This window comes from Epinephelus fuscoguttatus, linkage group LG15 (genome assembly GCF_011397635.1).
Source record: "Epinephelus fuscoguttatus linkage group LG15, E.fuscoguttatus.final_Chr_v1".
In the NCBI taxonomy this organism is placed as follows: domain Eukaryota; kingdom Metazoa; phylum Chordata; class Actinopteri; order Perciformes; family Serranidae; genus Epinephelus; species Epinephelus fuscoguttatus.
Window position 1 is genome coordinate 40,493,406 of NC_064766.1, and position 24,409 is coordinate 40,517,814.

At 43.8% G+C, this 24,409-nt stretch overlaps 1 protein-coding gene across 1 annotated transcript in view; it reads right to left on the bottom strand.

Annotated features, from left to right (window-relative positions):
• Positions 1-20,185, bottom strand: part of tmeff1a (transmembrane protein with EGF-like and two follistatin-like domains 1a) — a 130,602-nt gene extending 110,417 nt beyond the window's left edge. Inside the window, exon 1 of the mRNA XM_049598542.1 lies at positions 18,256-20,185. Coding sequence (XP_049454499.1) covers positions 18,256-18,415 — 160 coding nt within the window. The 5' untranslated portion in view covers positions 18,416-20,185. The remainder of the gene's footprint in view (positions 1-18,255) is intronic.
• Between the last annotated feature and the right edge of the window lie 4,224 nt (positions 20,186-24,409).

The window sequence follows — 24,409 nt, forward strand, 5'->3', positions numbered from 1 at the left end:
ATCACAAAGTCTGTCACGATACGATTTTGATTCGATTTGATTCAGGAGCCTGCGATCGATATGATGCGATATTATATGCCCATCTAACACAATCATTTACATCAACTCACAAAAACAACTAGAATATGATTTGACCATTTTATTTCTGAGCTCTGTTTGTTGTTTGAGCGGAGGCGCACTTGCCCAGAAATGGTGACACAGACGTGTTATGTGAATTTCAAAATAAATGTCTATCTTTAAGATGACGTTATGGATCGATGTTTTCATTTTGCATCGATATAATCGGATCATTAATCAATGAATCGATGTATCGATGTGGATCGATGTATCGTTACACCCCTAGTGCAAAGTAAAGTGCAAGTGGCAAACAGGTTATATTTAATACCTTAGCTTATTCGATGTGTCCTGTGTAATATGAATTCAACCCATCAGAGTGTCATCTCCCATTCCCTTTAAATGCCAGGTGTGCGCCCACGTCCACATCCCGCAGAGCCCCGTTCAATCTTTAAAACTCAATATAGGAAAGAAAAAAAAGAACTGTCGAATATTTGAGTTAAACGGCCAAATCTGATTCGACGGACATAGTTCTGAGTCGGGTACAGCCCTAGAAGTTACCCTGCTACTCGTGTGTAAATGTAAATGAGTTGGGCAGCGGCTCTGCTCTGCTCTCTGCTACGTTCACATTTTACAGATTGTTGAGAATATTCTCCTCATTTATGACGAATTATTTCACCTACTCCTAACCCATTCGCAAATCTCTGTGTGTGTTACAAGCAGAGTGTTCGTGCGGTGTGTACCCGCCTCTGTAGGCGCTACAATCTTATTATCTGAATAATTCACCCTTTAAATTGCAGAAAAACACGGCGCCATTCTGACTTAAAACAAGCCTCCACTCTTCAGGTTTGTCTTTCCTCCAGGCACTGAACTGGCTACATTCAGACAGCAGAGCATCAGTGAGGTCCGACACTGATGTTGGTGATCAGGTCTGGCTCTCAGTCGGTGTTCCAGTTCATCCCAAAGGTGCTCAATAGGTTTGAGGTCAAGTTCTCACGTACTAAACTGGGAAAACCATTTCTTTCTAGAGCTGGAGACATTAGCCCCTTTCACACTGCAAGACTTTCTGCGAATGTAGGCTGTTTTGCCCGCAAGCTGCGAGCGTTTAGACACACAGAGCCGGAATGGCGAGTTGATCCGAGGTGCCCGATTTTCCGCCTCGTAGGGTAGACATATTGGTGGAACCTTTTTGGTCTAAAAAGAACGAGGCGCCCTTCCGCCACAGGAGGGGCTGTTAATGACTTGTGGGAGGAGCTGTTGATGACGCTGCACGTGCGACCCACTGCCGGTGGATAAACAGGAAACAGCTGATAGCAGGAATTAGCGAGCAGCTAGTAGCAAGAGGGAAACACAAACCTGACAGACACTGTAAAGATGAGCAACTGGGGAGACAAGGAATTGCGCGCCCTCCTTGTCCTCGCAAACAAAGAGGCCATTAAAGTAGGCAGGCGGCATTTCACTGCACTCCCCAGTTTTGCCAATGCTGAACGAAGACTGATGGACTTTCCTGCAAATTTGCACAATTCCTATTTAAACAGGGCTACTGTTCAGTCTTTCTGAAATATACCTGTGTAGCTGGTCTCGCTGCCACCGTGAGTTCACCCAGCACAAACACAGACACGACAGTCCGCTCACAGACAATGTCCTTTTATAACATCGACTGCTCACACACACTTTTAACATTAACATACAACTCTGTCACCATGCGTCTGTGTTCGCCCAGCTTTGCACGTGGTCCAGTTGCTCAAAAGTCTCGGACACAGTTCAGCAAACATTTCCAGCCGTTTAGCAAACAATACACGATATCATCTGAGGTCCAGCACGCTGCTGCATTTAAAGGGACAGTATGATTAGCCAACCAGCACCAGCTGTGCCAATCACCTCACCTGGCGCTGCCCTCACCTCTCTCCATTTTCCAGATTGACGGCGGGCGGTCTCGCAGGACTTCAAACCTGCATTTTGTTGTGGTTTCCTGTCAGTCATGTCAGCAGTGTCAGGTGATCATTGCAAATAGAGAGCTGTGGTCTGACACTTCAGAACCTTCAGTGATGAAGACAAAGGAGAGGCAGCGTCCTTGACTGAGACGCAGGGGTCAGCAGTCGCCACTGGGGGAGTTTACCTTCTTTTAGTTCCTCCGACTACATGCAAAACAAATTCCTCTGCAAACACACTTCAGGACACAGACACTTTATAAAACCACAGACCATAAAATCCATGCAACCTGGAGAATGATGTGAGGACAGAGATCTCTACCTCAACCAGAAGTCTTATTGATCACAGAGTCCTAAAACAAGTTTTAAGTTTGGGAAACAACCAGGTGAAATAATCTCAGTTTGTGATAGATTTTTATTTAAGAAAACACAACTGTAAAGAACAATGACAAACTGGCTTTTCTTTTTAAGGCAGCTGAAAAAGTTTTGTCCCTAAAGGAAAGGTGCAAATACGTCCAGCATCCTCACAGTGGGAGAGCAACACCTGAGCTTAAGACAGAAACCACTGAGACAAACTAAAACAATAAGATTTACACCACCAGGTAACATTAAAGGTTCTCTTCACTCCCAGTTAACCATCCTTTCACTTTACTCTTTTTTAAATCATTCATCCCAGAAGCTGTTTGTCTCCTTAAATTCTGCACAGGAGTGATTTTAATCATTTCATGGTGGAAAATAAGCTTCTCTTTTGTTTGAACAGGAAAGAACTGATACGAGGAAGAAAACCAAATAATGATATAAATGTTTAATACAACACAAACATAAACTTTCCAGAAAGAGAGCCCACGGGAAAGGAAGAGAAGAATAATGTCATAACTGAAAGAGTATAATGATTTAACAATCAGCCCTGAGAAACAAGCTGTTCTCAGACTCACATGACATCTTGTCAGCTCTCCAACTGTTGCCGTCATGAGAATTACTGATCCTAAAAATAAACTGTGGAGCAAAAAAGGCTGAAAAAACTCCTGTAATGATACACTGCAAAAAATGTTCTGATCAAGTATGGGTCTGCAATATGGCCCTAAAATAATATCACAATATTTCAGGGTATTTTTGCAATAAGGATATTTTATTATTAATTAAAGAACGTAGAATTGCAATAAAAGTGATGTAGTTTTAGTTTTCTTCAAACATTCAGTAAAAACTAAAATGACCTCTCATTTCTTTAGTTTGTGAACAACAACAGTAACTCAGAGTGAGATTCAGATTCTGTTACAATATTAATAGTTCAGCAAAATAAAATCTACCACTAATTACACATTTAAACAGCTCCCAAATACAACAAATGTCCCCTGGGATCTATATATATGTAAATCAACAGCTGATTTCCTTCTTTTAGTAAAATCCGAGATGTTTGAGTTGGTTTATTTTTCCCACCTGGACCTTTATGCTCTGCCATTTCTCCTCTGATCATCTGTAACCTGTGACAGGCTGTTATGATACATTCACTTATATGGAGTTTCAGGAGAGTCCGAAATCCAGTCAGGCAGGACAGTATGGGAGAAAGGTTGATAATTTCACAGCACCCCGCCCTTTTTGATAAAAGACGAGGTGATTTTATGAACAATGAATTAAAGGACAACATCTGGCAGTCCATTGTCCAGCTTGGTGGCTGCGGTGAGATTGGTAAGTGCTAAAGAAAGTTGATGTTGATGCTTGTTAAACGTTAGCTTGCTAGCTTGCTACTGCTGCTACTTGCGTCCATGTTCACCCACACCCGTTCACACTGCGTGGAATTGGAACACAACAACGCGAAATTCTGCACCGCGTCCGTACCGCGCCTGTGTGTATGGTTTCAACGCGGAAAAGAGCTGCGCGGATATTCCGTAAATCCGTCCCGCGTTTCCACATCGCGGCAGTGAGAATGAACCTTTAGGGGCGCGCCCGCCAGTATGCTCGTGGACCGGACACCCCATCTTCAGCATGCAGACACGGGCGTCTTCGGCACGCGGACACGCGCCTCGTCAGTTTCAAGCAGCACAGTGCAGCAGTGAGAGCTCCGCAGTTCATTAACAACTTTGGCCTTCTCTCTTTTGATGAGTGTGCGTGAATGATTAAGGTGAGAAGCCGCCCATGTTTCACTTCCTCACATTGCCCAAGCTGTGAGTTGCACATGTGCGTGTGTGTGCGCTGCTGATGTTACATGATGTCAATCATGTGGCGTGGCGGAAATTTGACCGGCGTTTTAAATCGGCATATTTTAGACTGACCGGCCGGTCGCAGGTCACGGCAGATCACGTGAAAACCGTCCCAGTTCCGAGCACTGCCGATAAATCGGTGCAAGTCTACGAGGTTTGTGACAGAATCAGAGAGGAGAGGGAGAGACGCTGTGCTGCTGCCAGAGGAGCCGCTGAATGAGTTCCCTCTGAGCGCTAAGACAAGTAAAACATTCAGTTTATTCCACACTACTGAAGCTGCTCCTCTTTTTTCTCTCTTGCTGCATTAGACAGATTATTTATTAGTTTTGGACGTCATTAAAAAGAGAAAAAAGTTTAGATGATTGATTTTTTTTTATCTCAACTTTTACATGTAATGATATCAACTGATATATTCTCAGCTAGGTGGTACTTTAACTACAGCATCTGGACTACAGGAAGAAACTGATGACGAATGAGTCAGTCAGAGAAACAAGAGACGACATGTCGCAGAGAGCTGTTTTCATGAGGTGTAAAAGCATCAAAAAACGGATCCTGAGTGTAATAAAGTCAGAAACACCCGCCGCCACCACCGCTACAGCCACATGCCTTGGTGTTTATTAAAAAGAACAGAAGTGTCATCAATCTTCAGCATCTGCACAGAAACACTTCAATCTGCCTGATATGTAAAAACGCGGGGGTGGAATCGTTTCTGTGCCAAAAATATGATTAATGTTGTTTCTGCTGTGTGTCCAATAAAATTATATTCTGGTTGATTTTTTTTTTTTTTTTTCAGAGAGCAGAAAGAACATCTTGTCGTTTATCATCTGTTTGTTTCTGCTCCATTACGATGACTGAAATGCCTATTAAACAGCATCAACACACACACACACACACACACACACACACACACACACACACACACACACACACACACAGCTCCATACAAACTCCAACAGCCTGGTGCAGTGTGTTAGTTGAATTTTTAGGGATGAGAAACAACATAAAAATAAAGTCTTAGTTTTTGCTTTAAAATTTAACAAAGCCTTTAAAACTTTCCACAGGTTAATGACAGAGTTTAGATATCGGTCACCATCAGCGACAGGTCACATACAACACGGTCTCACCCCGAAGTCGTCAAAACTCTGCGCTTGGGCCGAGACGTGTGCAAAAAAAGGCGTCCTTTAACGTCAGCATGATATGCGGCCGGTTGCCGTTATGGTTTAACGGCGCCTGGCAGCATCAGTGGGAAACATGGTGGGACAAGGATGAAAGTTGAGGCAGCGTCTAAGTGGGTCGGGCCGGAGCGGTGGTGGATGGGTCCAACAAACCCCGACTTTCACCCAACCAACTTAAACCTAACCACGTGCGCTTGTTGTTGAAGGAAAAATAAAAACACCAATTTGCGGTGTTGTGCCGACGTAGTGAGTTTATTTTGAAACTGTATGCAAACGTTAAATTTCCTGTGAAAACAGAAGTGATCTTTAAAGAACTTGGCACGGTGTCCCAGAACATCAACAACCAACACACTCAGGGTACCTTGCACGTCATATACGACCAAATCGAGGTCGGAGTGAGAATGTGTTGATCAAGCTGAAAATTGGCCAGTTCTGGTCACCAGCCGATCGATCAGAACTTTGTACCTTAAGTTCCCTTTAATGGCTTTTTCCTAAAGCTTAAGTGGAACAGTTTTTAAATATGTATACTCTGTTAAAGTATTTAATGCAGTTGATAGGAATGAATATATAGTTTATATATGTATCTTACACATGGAGACATCTAACGTTGAATTATAGAGAACACTTAAAACAACTTCCCCGGAATATTAATATTAACTGGGTCTTCAAACTTTTATTCTACTTTTATTGGAATTATGGCGATTTTATACATTAAAGATGATCTTTCAGTGCTGTCAGGAGTTCATCTCAGAGCAAAACATCTCCGGACTAGAACAAAGAAAACCCAGACTATCAGGGGAGACACCACAAGACGAGAGAAAAGTCAGAAAATAAATACATGTATAAATACAAAATCACAGAAGCCCACTACAGACCATTCTGATTGCTTCAACCTTTGTTAAGATTGTCCCACAATGACTCTGCAGCTGCTGTTGGTTATACGTTTGCCCAAAGGGCCCAGATACAGAAGAAAACTCCCTTCATTCATTTAACTGCTGATTTCCCAGCAGCCCGAGGGCCGTTCTCCCGAGCCCACCGCTGAATGACAACTCATTATTTGTGAGCGGAGCGGTTATATCTGTGAATCCCAGACAGGCCGACCAACAAAGAACGCTACATCCTGCGGCGACGCCTGAATCACGACACAAAACTCAAAATGTGGTGGAAAAGCTTCCCACCTGCTCACCACTGTTCTCTGCCATGTTTCCAGCCTGACAGGAGGAAGACTCAGCAGCGGGTGTCTTCCTCCTCCTCCTCATCATCATCAGCTGCTCTGGATCACAGCTTCAGCTAAATGACTAGCGTGTAAACTGTAAACAGAGGTGACAGATCATCAATATTCACCTGCAGCTCTGTTAATGTCACGGCCTCTGCTGAAATCTTAATCAGGCACGTTGCAGTTGTTTGTCGTCAGTTTCCTTCTGCTAGACGTCACGGTGAACATGAATGAGCCGCTGAGCTCCATCTGGCACAAAGATTTGAGAGGATCTCCCAGGAGGCGAGTCTTTAAAAGCCTCAATAAAGAACTGTATTATACAATTTCAGTACTTTTATCCTGACTGTCCTGCTGTGGGTAAAAGTAACTGAGTACATTTACGCAGGTACTACACTACAAATTCAAGGTATTTGTACTTTATTTGAGCACTGATTACACTTGCCCTCGACTACATCTCAGAAGTAGATACTAGGGTTGGCCTGTGTGAACATTTTCAAACCAGTTCGATATTAAGCCAAACAGCAAAGCAGAACTTTACCACTAGGTGTCCCACTTGACGTGACCCATGTCTCCTCTCATCACCCCAAAAAACACATTAACTTTCTAGTAAACAACTAAGACGCACCACTCTGCCCCTCCAACCTCTGCTGAAATTTGATCTCCTTCATGTTGCAGATGCTCGCCAGTAAACTGAAAACAGCCTGTCAGACACTAGTGGCTCCATCAGTCCATTATGAACATAATCATGTGTTAATCATGTTGTCATAATGCTCACTACTTATGCAGTATGAGTTGGATTTAGCACCGTGACACCGTCAGCACAGGTTGATGATGTAGACTACTCTTCAGTTTGATCGACCCAACTTCATTTACTCAGGTGTACTTTACCTGAGTATTTCCATTTTACGTAACTTTAACCTTCTCCTCCACTAGGCTTGTCACGATACCAGAATTTCAGTGTTCGATACCAATACTAGTTAATTTCCACGATTCTCGATACTCATTCAATACGCAGTGTATGACAGCAAGAAGATGGGGACCTGGACACTTGACACTCGGCACATGACGAAAGCTTGCCATGGAAAGAAAGACGAGAGTCAACCTTCAATGTCCACATTCGTATCCTTAAAAAAAGGTCGGGTTTAAACTGGGCTCATGATTACAGTTAAAGGGACGGGACAGGCTCGGACAGAACATGCACGGGCTCGGGTGGTGTCGGGCTGGATTTTTTTTTTTTTTTAAAGATTATTTTTTGGGCCATTTTGCCTTTAATTGATAGGACAGTTAAGCGTGAAAGGGGGAGAGAGAGGGAGTGACATGCAGCAAAGGGCCACAGGCTGGAGTCGAACCCGAGCCGCTGCGGCAACAGCCTTGTACATGGGGCGTCTGCTCTACCACTAAGCCACCGACGCCCCCGGGCTGGATTTTTTGGCTCGATCTAGGCTCTAGCACTTGTAGAAGCCATTGTTTCAAGCAAAGACGATGGAGAACAGGCGTTCTTCTTCGGCGCTCGTCCTCGGCACAGACTGACGCGCGTATACTGCCCCTGTCAGTGCCGTCAGGAATCAACACGGCCCACTGAGAGCAAAGTTGTATCCGGTACTTACGGTACCGAAAAAACCCCCAAAAACAAACAGGCACCGACGTATTTTTGGCGTGTTGGCGTCGACTTGGTACTGCAGTATCGGTTCTCATGACAACCCTACGTCCCAGAGATTAATATTGTACTTTTTACTCCACTACATTTGTCCAACAGCCTTAGTTACTTTTCCTCTCCTTCCTGTCCAGTGAAAACCATGTATCTCCAGATGTGTTGAATGTTTGTGATAAACTGCAGGATGTGTTTCTTTATGTGTTGAGAAAATTCTCCTCCTTCTTAAGCTGAATAAACTCTTGTAGGACTTTTACTTGACTACTACCCACCTCTAAGTATAAGTACTCTTACTGCAAACTGGTGTCCTTGAATATAATCCAACTCAGATGAAGTCAGAGTGAAACTGCTCGACTGTTTGAAATCACCTCAGTCTGGAGAAAATCAAACCTGCTTCCCGTCCTGTCGAGGAAACAGCTGACTGTAATTAGAAACCATCTCCGCTGTCATTTCCTTCTCTGTGGCACAGGAGCGGCTCACATGTTGTTGTGACGTTACAGCAGCAATATCACTGATGAAGAGTTCTGTTTGTGACTTCTTTCACTTCATATCGACACACTGCACCTGTCGGGGTTCGTCCGGGCTCTCTGCCAGCTTCTCTATGAGATTCATTACTCAAAGTGAAGCCGTGTAACTGAAGAGTGGAGCTGAAGGGAAACATCAATGTGAGTGGAGGCTGTCGTTGTTTGAAGTGCTGCTCTTCTGTCCAGTAAACAATCTCCATGTAGGTCATGTGACTCATCTGTGAGTTCTGTTTCTGAAGATGGACCATGAGTCTGCACTTACCCCTCCCTGTACAGAGGTGAAGCTAATATCACAGATACGACCACTGCCATCTCACTCTGGTGACAACAATCAGAGCCAGAGTCTGCGCAGTAGCGATCTTCGTGGTATCAAGTACCCCCTCATACGCCTGTCCGGCCAATCGCAAGCAAAGCCACTGAATGAGAGCCCATGGATTGGCTCACACAGTTGACAATTCCTGGTTTTATAGTGATAAAAAACTACGTTGAATGACAGAAACCATCTTTGGGAAAAATGTATTTGACGTGTACTTTGAGTTTTTAGTTCAGCCTATTTTTGGCAACAATTAAATCGTAGGCAACTGGACTTTGATTTTGTCTAGAAGACGTTTCGCCTCTTATCCAAGCGGCTTCATCAGTTCTCAACGCATCGGTCTGACTAGTCCTCACTAGTCTGACAAACAGTGGCGTAAGACTCAGGTTTTTAACCTCTGTGGAGGTGTACACCCACCACCCTCATAAGACAATACTTCATTAGTGGAGTTTCACTGGACCATTGTTTGGGTCAGGTGAGTCACACTAGTGAACGACAGTCGTTAGGAGTGAGTGGGGCCACTGGTGAGCCACAGTCGTTAGGCATAATGTGTGGTTACCAGTGAACGACTGTCGTTGTGTTTCTTTGAGCCACTTGAGGTTAGTTTCGGGCAGTCTTTGTTGTTCAATCTCTTAGGTACAGCAGCAAGGGCCGCATTGTAAATGGGGGATAGGTGGTGTCTCAGGCCACCTGAGAGAATTAAATGGAAACTATCCCAGGACTTCACAAACCCAGGGCCCCAAATTCCAACCCAATCGCCAGAATAAACGTTGGTACTGGCATTGCGGCAGTTTTTGACGAGTTGAGTTGTTGCCTGCTGGGTCAGAAACTGCTGTGAAGGAAGCCTCTGTACATCGGTATCTGATGCTGAGGTCAACTGACAAAACTGCTGTACTTGTTGAATATGGAGTGAGAACCGGCTGCATCCACTTATCTGAAGCACGATCTTCTCTTTGATCACTGTTTTTATTATGAAGCTGACTGATTTTAGGATATCTTGTTTTGTCTTTACTAGTCAGCAGTGACAGACTAAAGTATCCATCCCATCAACATCATTCTCAGGGAACGGAAGCTGGGAGCAGTTAACATTTTCGGGTTACTGCACGAGCAGCAGCATTTATTTATTTCATTTATAAAACAATTCCCTTTAATTAACATCCCTCCAACACACCCAACCCACCATGTCAGCGTGGCTCTACAGAAATCAAGAAGTTCACAGGCGTGACCAAAGTTCTTGCATGATGTTTCTGAGCGGTTTCACACAAACTGAACCAGACTCAACTAAAAAAATGATATATTTTGAGCGACTCATCCTGGAGCTCAGGGTGCAGAGCTCTGCTGCTTCATCCATTATATCAGTGACTAACTCACAGCCGGAACACAGTGCTGGACGTAACTGACCAGCTGACAGAGGAGGAGCTGGACGGAGACGTTTCAGTACAGGAAGGTTTGTGTGAGCTTTAAACTAATGAGCCAACCAACATCTCCAAACCACAGAGAGAAGAGAGGAGGTCAGCTGAACACATGTGCCTCCAGAAAATTATTCTCATGTGACTTCCCAAATCAAAAGCTCTGTGCGCCACAAAATTGCACATCAGGAACATGTGGAGGACAGATTTGAACCGACCGGCACATCCACGTGTGAGGAAAACTGACATTAGAGATTCAGACTCATTGATCTCATTTGTTCTCACAGCGTTTCGCTGACAATCGACATGAGAGCCGGACAGAACATCAATATCTGACTAAAGATGATTTCTGTCTCCACAGTGAGACAGTTCACCGATGATTGTTTGTCCAATTTGTGCTGCCTCTGCGTCCGTGAAGCAGCTGTCAACATGTTAATGTTTTAAACTCTGACAGTGAGACCTGCTCTGAGGACACCTTGCTGATATCTGACTCAGGGTGTCAGGGTCCACTTTATTCTATTTTAGACTCCTCTGACAACTAATGCGTACCGTTATGTAACATCGAGAGCGACAAAAACACCTCCTCTCTTCTCTATTGAGACAAAACAAATAACTCTGGAAAGCCACTTAGAAGAGATTTACTTTGCCTCTTAAATAAAATCAGTCCAGCTGAGTCTTAAAGCTGCAGTTCTTTAAATGGCCACTGAACCAATAAAAACACGTGTCGCAAATTTTAAGCGAATTTTGTGAAAATGCGTAAAAGACAATGCGAATTTATGCACATTACCATTCCTTATTGTTTTGCGAGTACTGGGAGTCAACAGGTCGAGCAGAAGGTGGCGCTTCTCATGAAATATGAAATATAAACATGCAAAATAACACCCGTAGAAGAAGAGGGCGCTGTGAGATGACGTCATTGAGAGCGTCTCAGGTCCACAACTGATGTAAACGACTACCGGCACATCCATGACCACGACGAGATGGAGATATTCCTTGGGAACTTCTTGGCTATTGCGAGAGCTCTCATCACACTCATATCAGCGTTGTCAGCGTAGCCTACATAATGCCGTGATGTCTGTGTTGGTACACCAGGCAGCGCACATGATGCAGCGGTATTCAACACGTCCAGTCTATACAGTCAAATACTGAGTAGAGCACCAAATGTGAATTAATCCGCCACTGAAAATAGTCCTCAACAAAGTCACTGTTTCCTCCTGTTGGTTTGATAAAAACTACAGTGAGTATCTGTTTGAGGAAACTGCTGATAAAACTATATTTGTTTTAAACGATTTGAAGCTTCAGTAGGAACAGATGGGCTTGGAGCTGAGAGCCAAAGAGCGGAGGTCAGAAAGTACTGAGAGACAGAGAGTCTAAATATGAAATCTGTTATCTATAACAAAAATATGGGACACGATCAGCGGTTGTTGGACGAGTCCAGAAGTCACTACCCAAGTGCTTGTATTCGACAACTTCGGAGTGAGACTGGGTTGTTCGGTTGCTGGCGGTACAGTGATGCAGTGGTTAGCATTGTGGCCTCACAGCAAGAGGGTTCTGAACCCAGGGTGGGGGAGCCCTTCTGTGCAGAGTTTGCATGTTCTCCCAGTGTCACCAAAAACATCATCAGTCATTACTACAAGTCGGCGAATACTGGCGCTTACGCCAAACCCTGTTCTTTTTTTCTAAACCCAACCATGTGCGTTTGTTGTTGAAGGAAAATAAACATCAATTTGTGGTGTTGTACCAATGTGGTGCTTTTATTTTGAAAGAGACTGTATGCAAACATTAAATTTCTTGTAAAAACTGAAGCGTATTTTGAAAACAGACAATGCATGTAACAGGTTGACACAGCGTCCCAGGACATCAACAACAAACGTACCCAGGGTACCTTGGACGTCATATCTCAACATGGAAAGTCCATGACTAAATGTCGATATGTGACGAGGTCGGCGTGGGAATCTGTTGAACATGCAGATAGCAGCAGGAGGAGGAGGAGGAGAATGCTGGCCACAATAGCTGGCTAATGGCAGGTTTATAGCCCCAGTCTACATCCAGTGAGTCAGACTAGAAATGCAGTAACCATCCTCTCTGCTCACAATGTTTACAGTAGTCATACTAACAGTGAATAATGGTGTGCTATAAATGCTGGATGCTTCTCCGGGCTGTATTTTCCCTTCAGACCCTGAACACAGCAGCTTCCAACAAAGCGCCACAAGCCATCTTGTTGCGACTGTAAAAGCCTTCCTTTCTTCTGTTTTCTGAGCAACAACCGTTTTGAAAGCAGCGCAGTCAATTACGTGGTATCAGGACTCAGTACAGTGCAACAGGGTTATTGCCATGCACGGAGCGGCGAGTGTGTGAATTAGACTTTTCTGTGCTGAAATAAATCAAGGTATTTGGTTTGTTTAGTGACTTGGAACATTTTCATTTGCCTCTGCAGAACATTTGCATTATGCTCCGGTGTGTCGGGCGTCTGCAGGAGAGCAGAGATCAGGATCACAGCGCGCTCATCTGTGAGGAAAATGCTCCGTTTCTTAATGCAAACAATGTGAGCGGCACAAGAAAAGGCAATTCAGAGGTTCATTAATAAAACATGAGTGAGACGGGTTACTCCAGACACTCAGAGTGACAGCTAACACTCATTTACATGACTGCTGTTTTTTCCTTTTAAATATTTAATAAAAGCTAAAGAGGACGAACAGCATAACACTATAATGAATTTATGAATATTAGATATTAATGCAGAAGGATGCAAATAGCATCCACCATAATCTCTGTCAGAATATTAACGTGATACATCTATAAAAGCTCACAGTATACTGACTGACTGTGGACCAGCCCAGTCGCCACAAGAAAATGTTGTACATTTCTGCAAAGCAGTTTCATCTACATCGTGTTTCTAGACTGACGTAGTTGATTTAACTTTGCCATCTGGAGGTGGAGGGGATGGTGGATGGCAGGCACAACACACAGAACACCATTTGAGACCAACAAACAACAAAACCAGCTGCAATTTACTAAGTGTGATTATAACGGCTTTTAAGCCCCCAAACGTACTGTAGATGTTTCTTAGCAAACCATCGCTGTTTTTCCAGCGGGGACAGAGCCACAAAAACCTGCTGTTATTTACACAGACACAAAACACAATCTTTTACTAACACTAACCAAGTGGTTTTTGTTCTATGCCTAACCACATGTAACAAGATTGTTGTTGACACGTAGGCGTTCAATGTGTCCGCCACATCGTAACGTCCAAATTTAACGTATCTGTACATAACGTAACATCTTTCTGGAGACTGGGCTGCATCGACACAGATCTCACTGATATGTTTTGGAATATGAGGACCTGGGGCCAGCTGCACAACGCACCTTAAGTTAAGATTTACCTTAGAGTCCGAGTGACGGTTTCCTTGAGATAAAATCTGTTGCACAAAACATCCTTAAGTCTTCTCCCTTCGGTTTCCTTAAAATGATTACTTAATGATTTAAGTTTTTCTCATTATCTTGGTCTTGTACTTGAATTGCTTAAAGTTACAATGTGTAATTTACGTGGTTGTTTATTAGCAAATATCAACTATTGCTTTCATAAATATATATTTACTAAAGTGTAATGCAATTCACATACAAATGGAAGCTTTCTCATAGGCTTAGAATGATTTCTCTATATATACACAGGCAGGGTGCGGTCTGCTGGAGGCTGCACTCTTGCGTCGCCATATTTGAATACAGTGGTCGAAAGGGATATATGTGCTTCGTCTTTCGCATTTACCTAGAACTTGCCGTCACAGGAGAAGGTGAAGCTCAATCCGGGGCGCTTCTGCGTGAACCTGTTTTGTAGTTTTATGATTCTGTCGCACTTTAAATGGAAGACCACACATGTGTTTTGCCCCGTAAGAGGGAAACCACGCCACCAAATAAAAGAAAAAGATCAGATAAGCGAGGACGGGAGAAAACACAAGTGAATATCAGCGTTGCTTATTCCAGGTGGAAAGAACTCCTGTGGAAGAACACTCTGGAGACGCATATATTATAATCGTACCAACCTATATTTGCCGCACTGTGCCGTGACTATCACATAAAACGTGTTATTTTAGCATTACTGTGCTAATGTTTGCTCGTGTTACCAAAACAATTAGAAATAAAACACTCCTAACATAACGTTATATCTCACAGATAACCTGTATCTCACTGGTAAGCTATAACATATTGTAGCGTCCGCCAGGACGTGTGGAAAGGATGACGCAGTTATTCGGCAAACCAGCGTTTATTACTGAACAGTACAGGTTGCTGTTGGCCGTAACTACACCAAAACAACCATCAAACAAGAACTTAGCTGTAACTCCAACTGTGCACTCCTGCTCTCTCCTCCAGCTCGCTCATACACACACCAGCATGCGCACTCACACAGCTCTCATCCCCGTCACACTCGCACCCCGCCCCCCTACCTATACTCATTCAATCCCAAACATGCCATTAACTCACAGAACACTGACATTATAACAGAACATTTACTGCAGGGTCGCTACAACATCGTAACATGGTTTAGATTCCTAAATAAATATTCACCTCATCACTAGATAGGCCTGCTCCTGAAAAACTCGTGGATGATGCCATTTCTGTCTGCGTAAGGCTTTTTGTCCTACAAGGCCACCGTCACTTACCCGACGGGAGGGGTGAGTGAGTGAGCCCTGCAATCTAGAATGTGACCGCTGATGTCACCGTTACTCACCATTTTTACACACTGAGGCTTTAAAGTTTGTTAAACCGTTGGATCTTAGTCACCAAAGTAAAGACAAAAACATGAAGTACCTCTGACTCCACCTTTACTGCAACATGTCTGAGTTTATGGAGATAAATGAGAAAAATTAAAGCATCCCCAGAAGAGTGTTCTGTGACCGGGACCTGATGGGTTACTGACTTTGTGCTATAAATCTGACCAGAAGTCAGTTTATGATTGTGACCGTCACTCAACTTTGCAAAGCTGCACTCTTCCAGTCCCTTTACAATAAACGATTGCTCTGTGCTTTTATGCAACAGGATCTTTACAGTCGGTTATTGGCGAGGTATTTCATGTAAGCATCAAGGTTTTAGGGAACATACTTTAGGTTTTAGTGCAACCAGCCCCTGAAGTTGAGTTTTATCATTAAAAACAGACATCCTGCAGATGGCTGTGGGAGATTATCATTTCTATGATCATGTTTAAATCAATCTATAATAAAAACCATATTAGCAAAAGCATTGTTTTGCTGTTTAGCAGAAAGCTCAGGCTTCTGTCTGCCATGTCATCACATCATTATGTTAGGTTAGCTTACCTTATGTGCAGCAGAACACTTGGTGACAACACATGCAGGCAGAAAGCTAAGACTTCTGTCTTTTGTTTTCTAATGGTGTACGCTCATGATGATGTCATTACATTATCTGTGGTGCAAAAACTGTAGGGCAGCGCTGAAGAAATGAATGATAATACCATCAAAGCACCTTTGCACTCTGTTAATAAAATGAGCATATCTGAAGAACTAAATAATGTACATAGTTCAAATAACTTGCGGAGTGTTACGGATAATTTTGTTCATGTTCTTTTGGATCTATATGTTTTGTGTTTTTATTTAGTAAAATCTGATGGAAAAACCATGTTTGATTTTTGTGTTTTAATTTATTCATGACAACCTTTTGGCTCAGGTAATACAGATTTCAGAGATATGAAGCACTTGAAGATACTCCAAAGGACATCACAATACGCAAAAATTCCAATGTGGGCACTGGCAGACCGTTTCTATTGAGAGTTTGAATGGTTCAAAAGATACTCAGGTGTTGTTGTTGTTTTTTAAAGGAAATTAAAATATTTTTGACACTTACTGCTCTTAAATTTGACCATTACGATTACTTTTACTTTTGTATTTCCTCTGCAGTCCAACGATCAGAGGCCGGTACCTGAACACTGCCTGAACATTTTTCTTGTTGAGGTCTGTTGATGGTTTGTTTTAATCACAACATGAAATGATATTGTCCTTGAGGGGAAATGACTGGAAATGACAGTGCAACAGATGACTGTACAACACATCCTTGCTTTTCAGGCTAAAACCAATTTCCAGTTTTGTCTTTGAAATGTCAAAACTGGTGTAAATCAAATCTTCCTAGAGGTCTTTTCTTTGTTCGTGTTGCACAGTGCTCATGTGGATTTTCACTGTGCTGTGAACTTGTATCTGGATCCTTAATGTGCAGCATGTTAGGTCTGGTTGTAATTAAGGGTGGAATAATATTGTATTGTGAATTAAGTATGGGGATAATATGATTGTGATTTCAAAGTTGCGATGAAACATATATTCCAATTTCTTGCCTTTTTTTTTTTAACTGCAAACGTCCCCAAAAGAAAAGTGTGTCAACATCTGTTTCATCTAATGAGACAAAGTTTTCAGTCAGTTCTCACTTTAATCACTTTTATTGCAGCAAAATGTATCTGTTGGCTCAATTAATGATATTGTTCTAGTAGGAAATTAAAAGAGTAATTTGTATTTGTAATGTTAATAATAATATGATCAAAAATAAATACTTTGGATCTGTGTTACCAAATGATATTTCTACACAAAACTACTGCAGTACTATGCTACATAGGTGTAGGTGAATAAAATCAATACAGCATATTGTCACACAGTGCCAAGTAGTTTTTCTATGACATAAACTAATATTACAAATACAAATTAAGCTTTAGGTAGCCTACTAGAATAAAACAATCAATTGCTTTTTTAGTCCTCTAGATACATTTCACTACAAATGTCTGAACTCAGATGCAAAGACTGAAACTTTATTTTTCTGGATAAAACAAAGTTGACAACGTTTTCCTTTGGGGACATGATTTACAGTTGGAAAAAGCTAGTATATCACAATATATCTTATCGCAATACTCAGCATAACACAGCATATTTAAACCTGCGATATCGTATGGTGGGTCCTCAGTCCTCCAGCTGTAATGTGTTGTGTGGTTTAAAGTGTCTTTCTTGACCAGCAGCCACAAAACATTCTTAATTTCAAATATCGCAAATGCAAAAACACAAAAGTTAACCACATTTTCTCACGATCAGAAGCTGGAACCAAAACACAGTTTGGTGTTTTTACAAGACGAACAACTTAAACATGATTCAGGTGTTACTACAAATTCAGTTCAATCCACACAAAGTCACTTCAGAAGAACATCCGGTCCTTAGAAGCCTCTTCATGAACACAGCATGGACACAGTGATATGCAAAGCTGCAGTGTCATAATACTAATAATCCCTATAATAAGTGAAATGTAATAATACTACAGGAGACTGAAATGCCTCCTTCGGTTTAGCCAGAACATTGATTTCTCACCATCATGCAGGGATATTGATGTGAGTCTTGACATATCTCAGTCGGCTGGAAACTAATGATGGAGCACAAACTGTCCAATAAGGACACGAGACATTTGATAGCATATTAAGCCACTATAATTAGACTCCTCATGAGATGCAAAGGTCACCATAAACTCTGAGCAGCGCACAGCCACTGAGAGCCACCTCAGGAACATCACAAGATGTCATCCAGGAGATAAAGACAATACCTGACAGTGCGTGCAGGAACACAACAGCCACAACACCGACTTGTCATGCAGCAGTGCGGAGCCTGCGTGCTGATGTGTCAACATTATGATGATTTCTCTCCACTATCAAAGTGATTATCTGAAAGGGTGCATGGTGCGCACACCCACAGCAGACGCAGCAGCACAGCAGAGCACGCACAGACCCGCAGCAGCAGCAGCAGTTTTCTTACCTGTGCAGTCTTTCCCTTTGCCTTTGCACTCTCCGCTCTGTGGGTAATAAGACGCCCGAGCCTCCGGCAGGTAGAGCAGCAGAGACAGCAGGCAGGCGGACACCAGGTACCGGACAACCCCGCCGGGACGCCCGGGACACCTCCCAGGGCCTGACACCATGATGATGATGTTGATGATGATCCAACCTCCAGACAGCGGCACACAATTCACTCGGTTCTCGATTCAGGTGGAGAGGCGTGCAAACAGTTTGGCGTAATCCCTGATGGAGCAGGCGGAGACTCGAGAGAAAACACCCCGGCTGCCTCACGCTGTGTCCCGCTGAAAGGAGAGCACCAGAGGGCGGGAGAGACCAGAGCAGACAAGTCTGTGCTGAAGATGGAGGAATGTGCAGAGAGCTCCTCGCTTGATTCCGCGTTCAGGAAGCCTCGGAGGCGGTCCGGTTTGTCCAGGGAGGAAGCAGAGGAGGCAGCGGCAGCATCCCCGCCATCCGTCCTTCCTCCGCACCGAAGCTCCGCGTGTTTGTGGCTGGATTTCTCTCACACCGCTTGTATCTGTCGGGTGTCGCACACGGAGCGATCCTCCACGTCCCGGTCACCCGCTCACAGTGATGATCGCGGCGCTCCGGCTGCGTTTGTCCGCGCGGTAATGAAGCGGCTCGGGGATCCGGCGGAGCGGAGACGCGGTGCGTAAAGAGAGCAGCAGCTGCAACCACAACAAAGAGATCCGGACTGAGGAGAGGACAGACAGGCTGGTCACGTGAGAGGATGCAACACTCCCCTCCACCTCCACGCCCCTAACTCACGCGCGCACGCACGCGCGCACACCTTCGACACAAACCACAGAATGCAGAGCAGCCACAAATAAAGATGTTCATAAATGCGAAGAGAAGAATCACTGCAGTGACGATGTGTCAGCAGGATCATTCACAGATCACATTTTCTGCACATCTGAACATCTGTCTTCATCTTCATCATCATCATCTTCATCATCACAGTGGACTTCATCTCATTAAATGTTTTTAAAACACCACATATTAGATTAGATTTACAGTTACAAATTAAACTCATCCACATCCTGAAGTGTGTCATCAGCACCTCAGGTGAAATGTGTGTGACAACACTGATTCTGCTTTGTGTTACTCTCCCAGTGAACTGACTGGTGAAGCTGGTGGTGGAGACACACAGGATCTATGATGCGTGTGAAGTTGACGGATCCTATTCATTTTCTATGAGATCTGGCCCTGCATTGCATGATGGGTACAGCGCTGCCAGCTGACTCACTCCTTGTGGACAGAAGTCTGTTCTTCTTAACCCAAACCTTACCAAGAGATGCCCTCCTGGTTGAAAACCCTCAAGGGCAATTTCTCCCAACTGCACCGACTCTCCACATCTGAAGCTGCACAATCATGACTCGACCTCAACCTAAAATCTCAATGTCACATAAAGACAATCACAGGCTCAGCTTACTGTCACCTCACCTCAGGGGTCAGCGACCTTTACTATCTTACCAGCACTGATCTCAGATAGATGTTAGAGGTGACCTTAGCGGGCACATGTGCTGCTAACTTTGTCACGCGTAATGTGTTCATTGCATATTTCTTACTGTAAATTGTCTTGTGCAGCCTGTGCCTGCCATGGTTATTGTGTGACTGTTAACTTTGTCACTGAAAAGTAAAGTAATTGTACTTCATCTTGTATTTTGACCATGCAGTGTGTGCTTACTGTTTTTATTATGTAAGGCACCTGCACTAAAGCATGGTCAAGGTAGCTACTGGTTTTTTATATTGTATTTTATACTATGTAGTGTGTACATACTGCTCCTGTTATGTTAGAGACATGGATTGACTGTAGTCCGCATTGCTCCTTGAATTTTATTGCATCTACTCATTATGTGTAGGACCACAGATGGAAATTAGCTTTTCACTAAATCTGGTGCAACCATGTTTCATTTCTTGCAAGTGATTAAAGGATAACTTCGGTATTTTTCAACCTGGGCCCTATTTCCCCATGTGTATGTGTGCGTGTGATTCATAGGTACAACTCATTCTAAAACTGGTTCAGTACTGAGGGAGGCGGATGCAGCCGGCAGCCGCGAAACGAGCTAAAACAGTAATGGGGGCAAATGCGTCCCGTATAAGTTTGCGCATTAAAAGTGCTTTTTTTCCACCACTGACCGGTTCAGATCGCCAGTGCTATCTCTGTAAATAGCATACTAAGCGTTTCCCGTACCTCTGGGCTGTGTGACATCATCTCACGAGAGCTTTGCTCCACTGTGTCTGTAGCTCTCTCTACTCGTGGGACAGCCGTTTTCTTGAGGAAGAGGTGTTTCGGGATTGGATGTCTTCTCTTCTTCAGCTGGCAGTAGTCATCTTGGGAGAAGTGAGCACTGCAGACCCGATGGTCTGCAAGGCGTAGTGTCTGGACAGGAGTGTTAGCATCCATTTGTAGCACAACTAGCCACAACTTCAGCATCTCGCCGTCCGACAAAGGCAGCCTATGAAAGCTGTACGGGGTGTTGCACGACATCCTGCAATTTGGATAAGCACAAACACGAACCACTGTTTTCAATCGATGCAGTAAAACTCTCAACTGTACTCAGGACAACCAGCGCCACTCTGAGCGGCACTCTGCATGGCTCCTCTGTTTTCTTCCGGCAACAAGCAAAGCTCTCATGAGATGACGTCACAGCCCAGAGGTAAGGGAAAGGTTTAGTATGCTATTTACAGAGATAGCACTGGCGATCTGAACCGGTCAGTGGTGAAAAAAAGCACTTTTAATGCGCAAACTTATACGGGACGCATTTGCCCCTGTTACCGTTTTAGCTCATTTCGCGGCTGCCGGGTGCATCCACCTCCCTCAATACTGAACCAATTTTAAAACGAGTTGTACCTATGAATCATACGCAGACATACACATGGGGAGATAGAGCCCAGGTTGAAAAATACCAAAGTTATGCTTTAATGTCACTGCACACTGTGCTCTTATACATCAACTAAACTAAACTAAACCATCAAAAGAGCCATTTCTGACCCAAAATAATAAAAGCAAAATCTGCCTGGAGCTACTAAACATATTTTAGCCTTATAATGAAGGTAACACAGACTATTAAGTCTGAATTATCCAATCAACATTACTAGTTGGTCTAAATGAGCATTCATTAATATGTTTTATCACAAGCTTGCTGTTCTGCAGTGGGCAATTTGTGATAATTTGGAACTTTAACTCTGCAGAGCTGGCGGTAAAAGCAAATGAAGCTTTCCTCACACACTATTAGATTCTCTGTTCTCCTTTGAACCTTTACGTTTTTGGATTTGGAATCCATGGATAGCCTGCATAGGGTGCCACTGTGTCTGAGGCTTGGCAAAATTTGGAGAAAAAGGCGTCAGGCCATAGACGTTTGAAGCACATTTTAGATGATGAAATGTTTTTTCTGTTTGGTGCACAGGTGCATCATTTCTTCAGGCCGACAACGTTGATAAACACAAATTAAAATGCCGTTATTCATTTCCATATAATTTTTTTTTTGTCAAAGCCACAGGGAGCCACTCAAGAGGAGCTCCAGAGCCACAAGCTGCCGACCCCTGCCTTAACCCATCAATATCCCCTGTCCATTCCAATGGACATAACTTTTCAAGGATGTCTGTATCTATGATTACTGGCTCTGCTCCATTTCAGTGCACCAGCGCACCATTTAACACGTAACGGCGAGGACTGGAGAGCTGTTTCAATGGAGTGTGACGTGTCAGCCAGCAGCAGCAACCACGTAACCATCAACTGACAAAGCGAACAACAATGTCGGCCTACAGGGCAAAAGCCACAGCAGCTGTCTTGGCTGACAAATAATTGCTCACAGAGACACTGATGTTCACAATCTGGTTTTATGTAGGTCTGAATGACATCATCAGTTCTCTGTCCAGCACATCTGTCAGCTATGATACCCATCGAAGGGTGTGCAGACTCCACCAGTGCACTGCTAGCATACACTGGCGCGGTGACGGTGTGGACCCACTGTAATCTGACTCCACCCAAGTGCACACACTTATTTGAGGGGATGTCTAGAAACCAATCACAGTGTTCCGCATCATCTACAGTGATCTGCAGTAGAGCCACGCCCCCTTTTTTAACAAGCATGGCCGACTGTGAGGCAAGGAGGAAGCACAGGGTATGTTTTAGTCTGTTAATCAACTTATTCTTGTAGAATGGTTCGTATGATATCCAACAAATTTGTCCCCAACGAACAATGTTATGTCCTCAGTGTAGAGTTAGGTAATTAACATAACGTTACAGAGGTTACGTTTAGGAAAAGAAACACAGTGCACTGGTACCTTAAAATTAGTTCACACAGATCCAACCACGCGACTCCAAGGGGGTGAAGGTCCATTTTTTTTGCAACCGTTCCACCACCCCAACCTTCCTCTTTACAAGCGCTCATTATTAGGTGTTTTGTCTGCAGTAAGATTCTTCGTTTATTGGAATGGGCGGAAAAAAACCTCACATACGTAATAAAGTATTGGTCGGGATGAGAGTCAGCACCTCCAAGTCTGAGGTCATGGTTCTCTGTCGGAATATGGTGTATTGCCCTCTCTAGGTTGGGAGTGAGTGACAACCCCGAGCAAAGGAGTTCAAGTATCTCGAAGTCTTGTTCATGAGTGAGGGTAGAATGGAGCGTGAGATGGATCTGCAGTTTGGCACGGCGTCTGCAGTGATGTGGGCACTGTGCCAGACTGTCGTGGTGAAAAAGGAGCTGAGCCAGAAGGCGAAGCTTTTGATTTACTGCTCCATCTGCGTCCCAACCCTCACCTATGATGATGAGCTCTGGGTAGTGACTGAAAGAATGAGGTCATGGATACAAGTGGCCGAAATGAGTGTCCTCTAAAAGGTGTCTGGGCTCAGGCTTGGAGATAGGGTGAGGAGCTCGGACATCTGGAGGGAGCTCGGAGTAGAGCCGCTGCTCTGTCTCGTGAAAAGGGGTCAGTTGAGGTGGTTCAACATCTGATCAGGATCCTCCTGGGCGCCTCCTGTTAGAGGTGTTCTGGGCACGTCCCACTGGTAGGAGGCCCCGGGGCAGACCCAGAACACACTGGAGGGATTATATATCTCGTCTGGCCTGGGAACACCTCAGGATCCTCCAGGAGGAGCTGGAAAGTGTTGCTGGGGAGAGGGACGTCTGGAGTGCTTTGCTTGGCCTTCTGCCCCCGCGACCTGGCTTCAGATAAGCGGTTGAAAACTGATGGATGTATAACAAAGTATCTTAATCAAAATAAGTATATATGCATAATGATTTATGAGTGCATTTAGAGTAAAAATCTTCTATTACAATATTTCTTTTGTGTTTGGAACATAACTGGGTTCTGAATGAGTTGAGAACATATCAAGGATAAAGGTCTGATGTCTCAGCAGGATCTGGATAAACCTGTCCATACATTTATCTTCAGTCAACTCAACTACTGTAACAGTGTCTTTACAGGTCTCCCTAAAGAGTGGATCAGACAGCTACAGCTGATTCAGAACGCTGCTGCTCGAGGCCTCACTAACACAAAGTTCAGAGGTCTTTGTGCTGACTTCCTGTCTGTCAGAGAATCGATTTCAAAATAGTACTGCTGGCTTATAAAGCACTGAATGGTCTAGGGCGCAAATACATATCTGATCCTCTGGCACAGTATGAACCATCCAGGCCTCCATCCAGACAGGTCTGCTTTGTGTCCTCAGAGTCAGGATTTAACATGAAGAAGCAGTGTTTAGTATTTATGCTCCACATATCTGGAACAAACTCCCAGAAAACTGCAGGTCGGCTGAGACTATCAGTTCTGTTGAATCAAGACTGAAGACTTTTCTGTCAGTCAGCTGCCTTTTATTAAATCAAATATTCATTTCTTACACTGGGCCAGTTGGATGTACTGCCAGATTCACAGAAACAACATTGGAGACAGCTTATGGTAGGCAAATGAATATTAAATTCACAGGCAACAGCTCTGGTGACATTCCTGCAGTCAACACGCCAATGACACGCTCCTTCAAAACTTGTGACATCTGTGGCATTGTGTTGTGTGATCGGCACATTGAAGCGCACTTTGTTCTACAGCATAAAATGCGTCAGCAAATACCCAGCTGTGAATTCAGAAGCTTTTATGTCTTACAAAAACAAGTGGTTAAA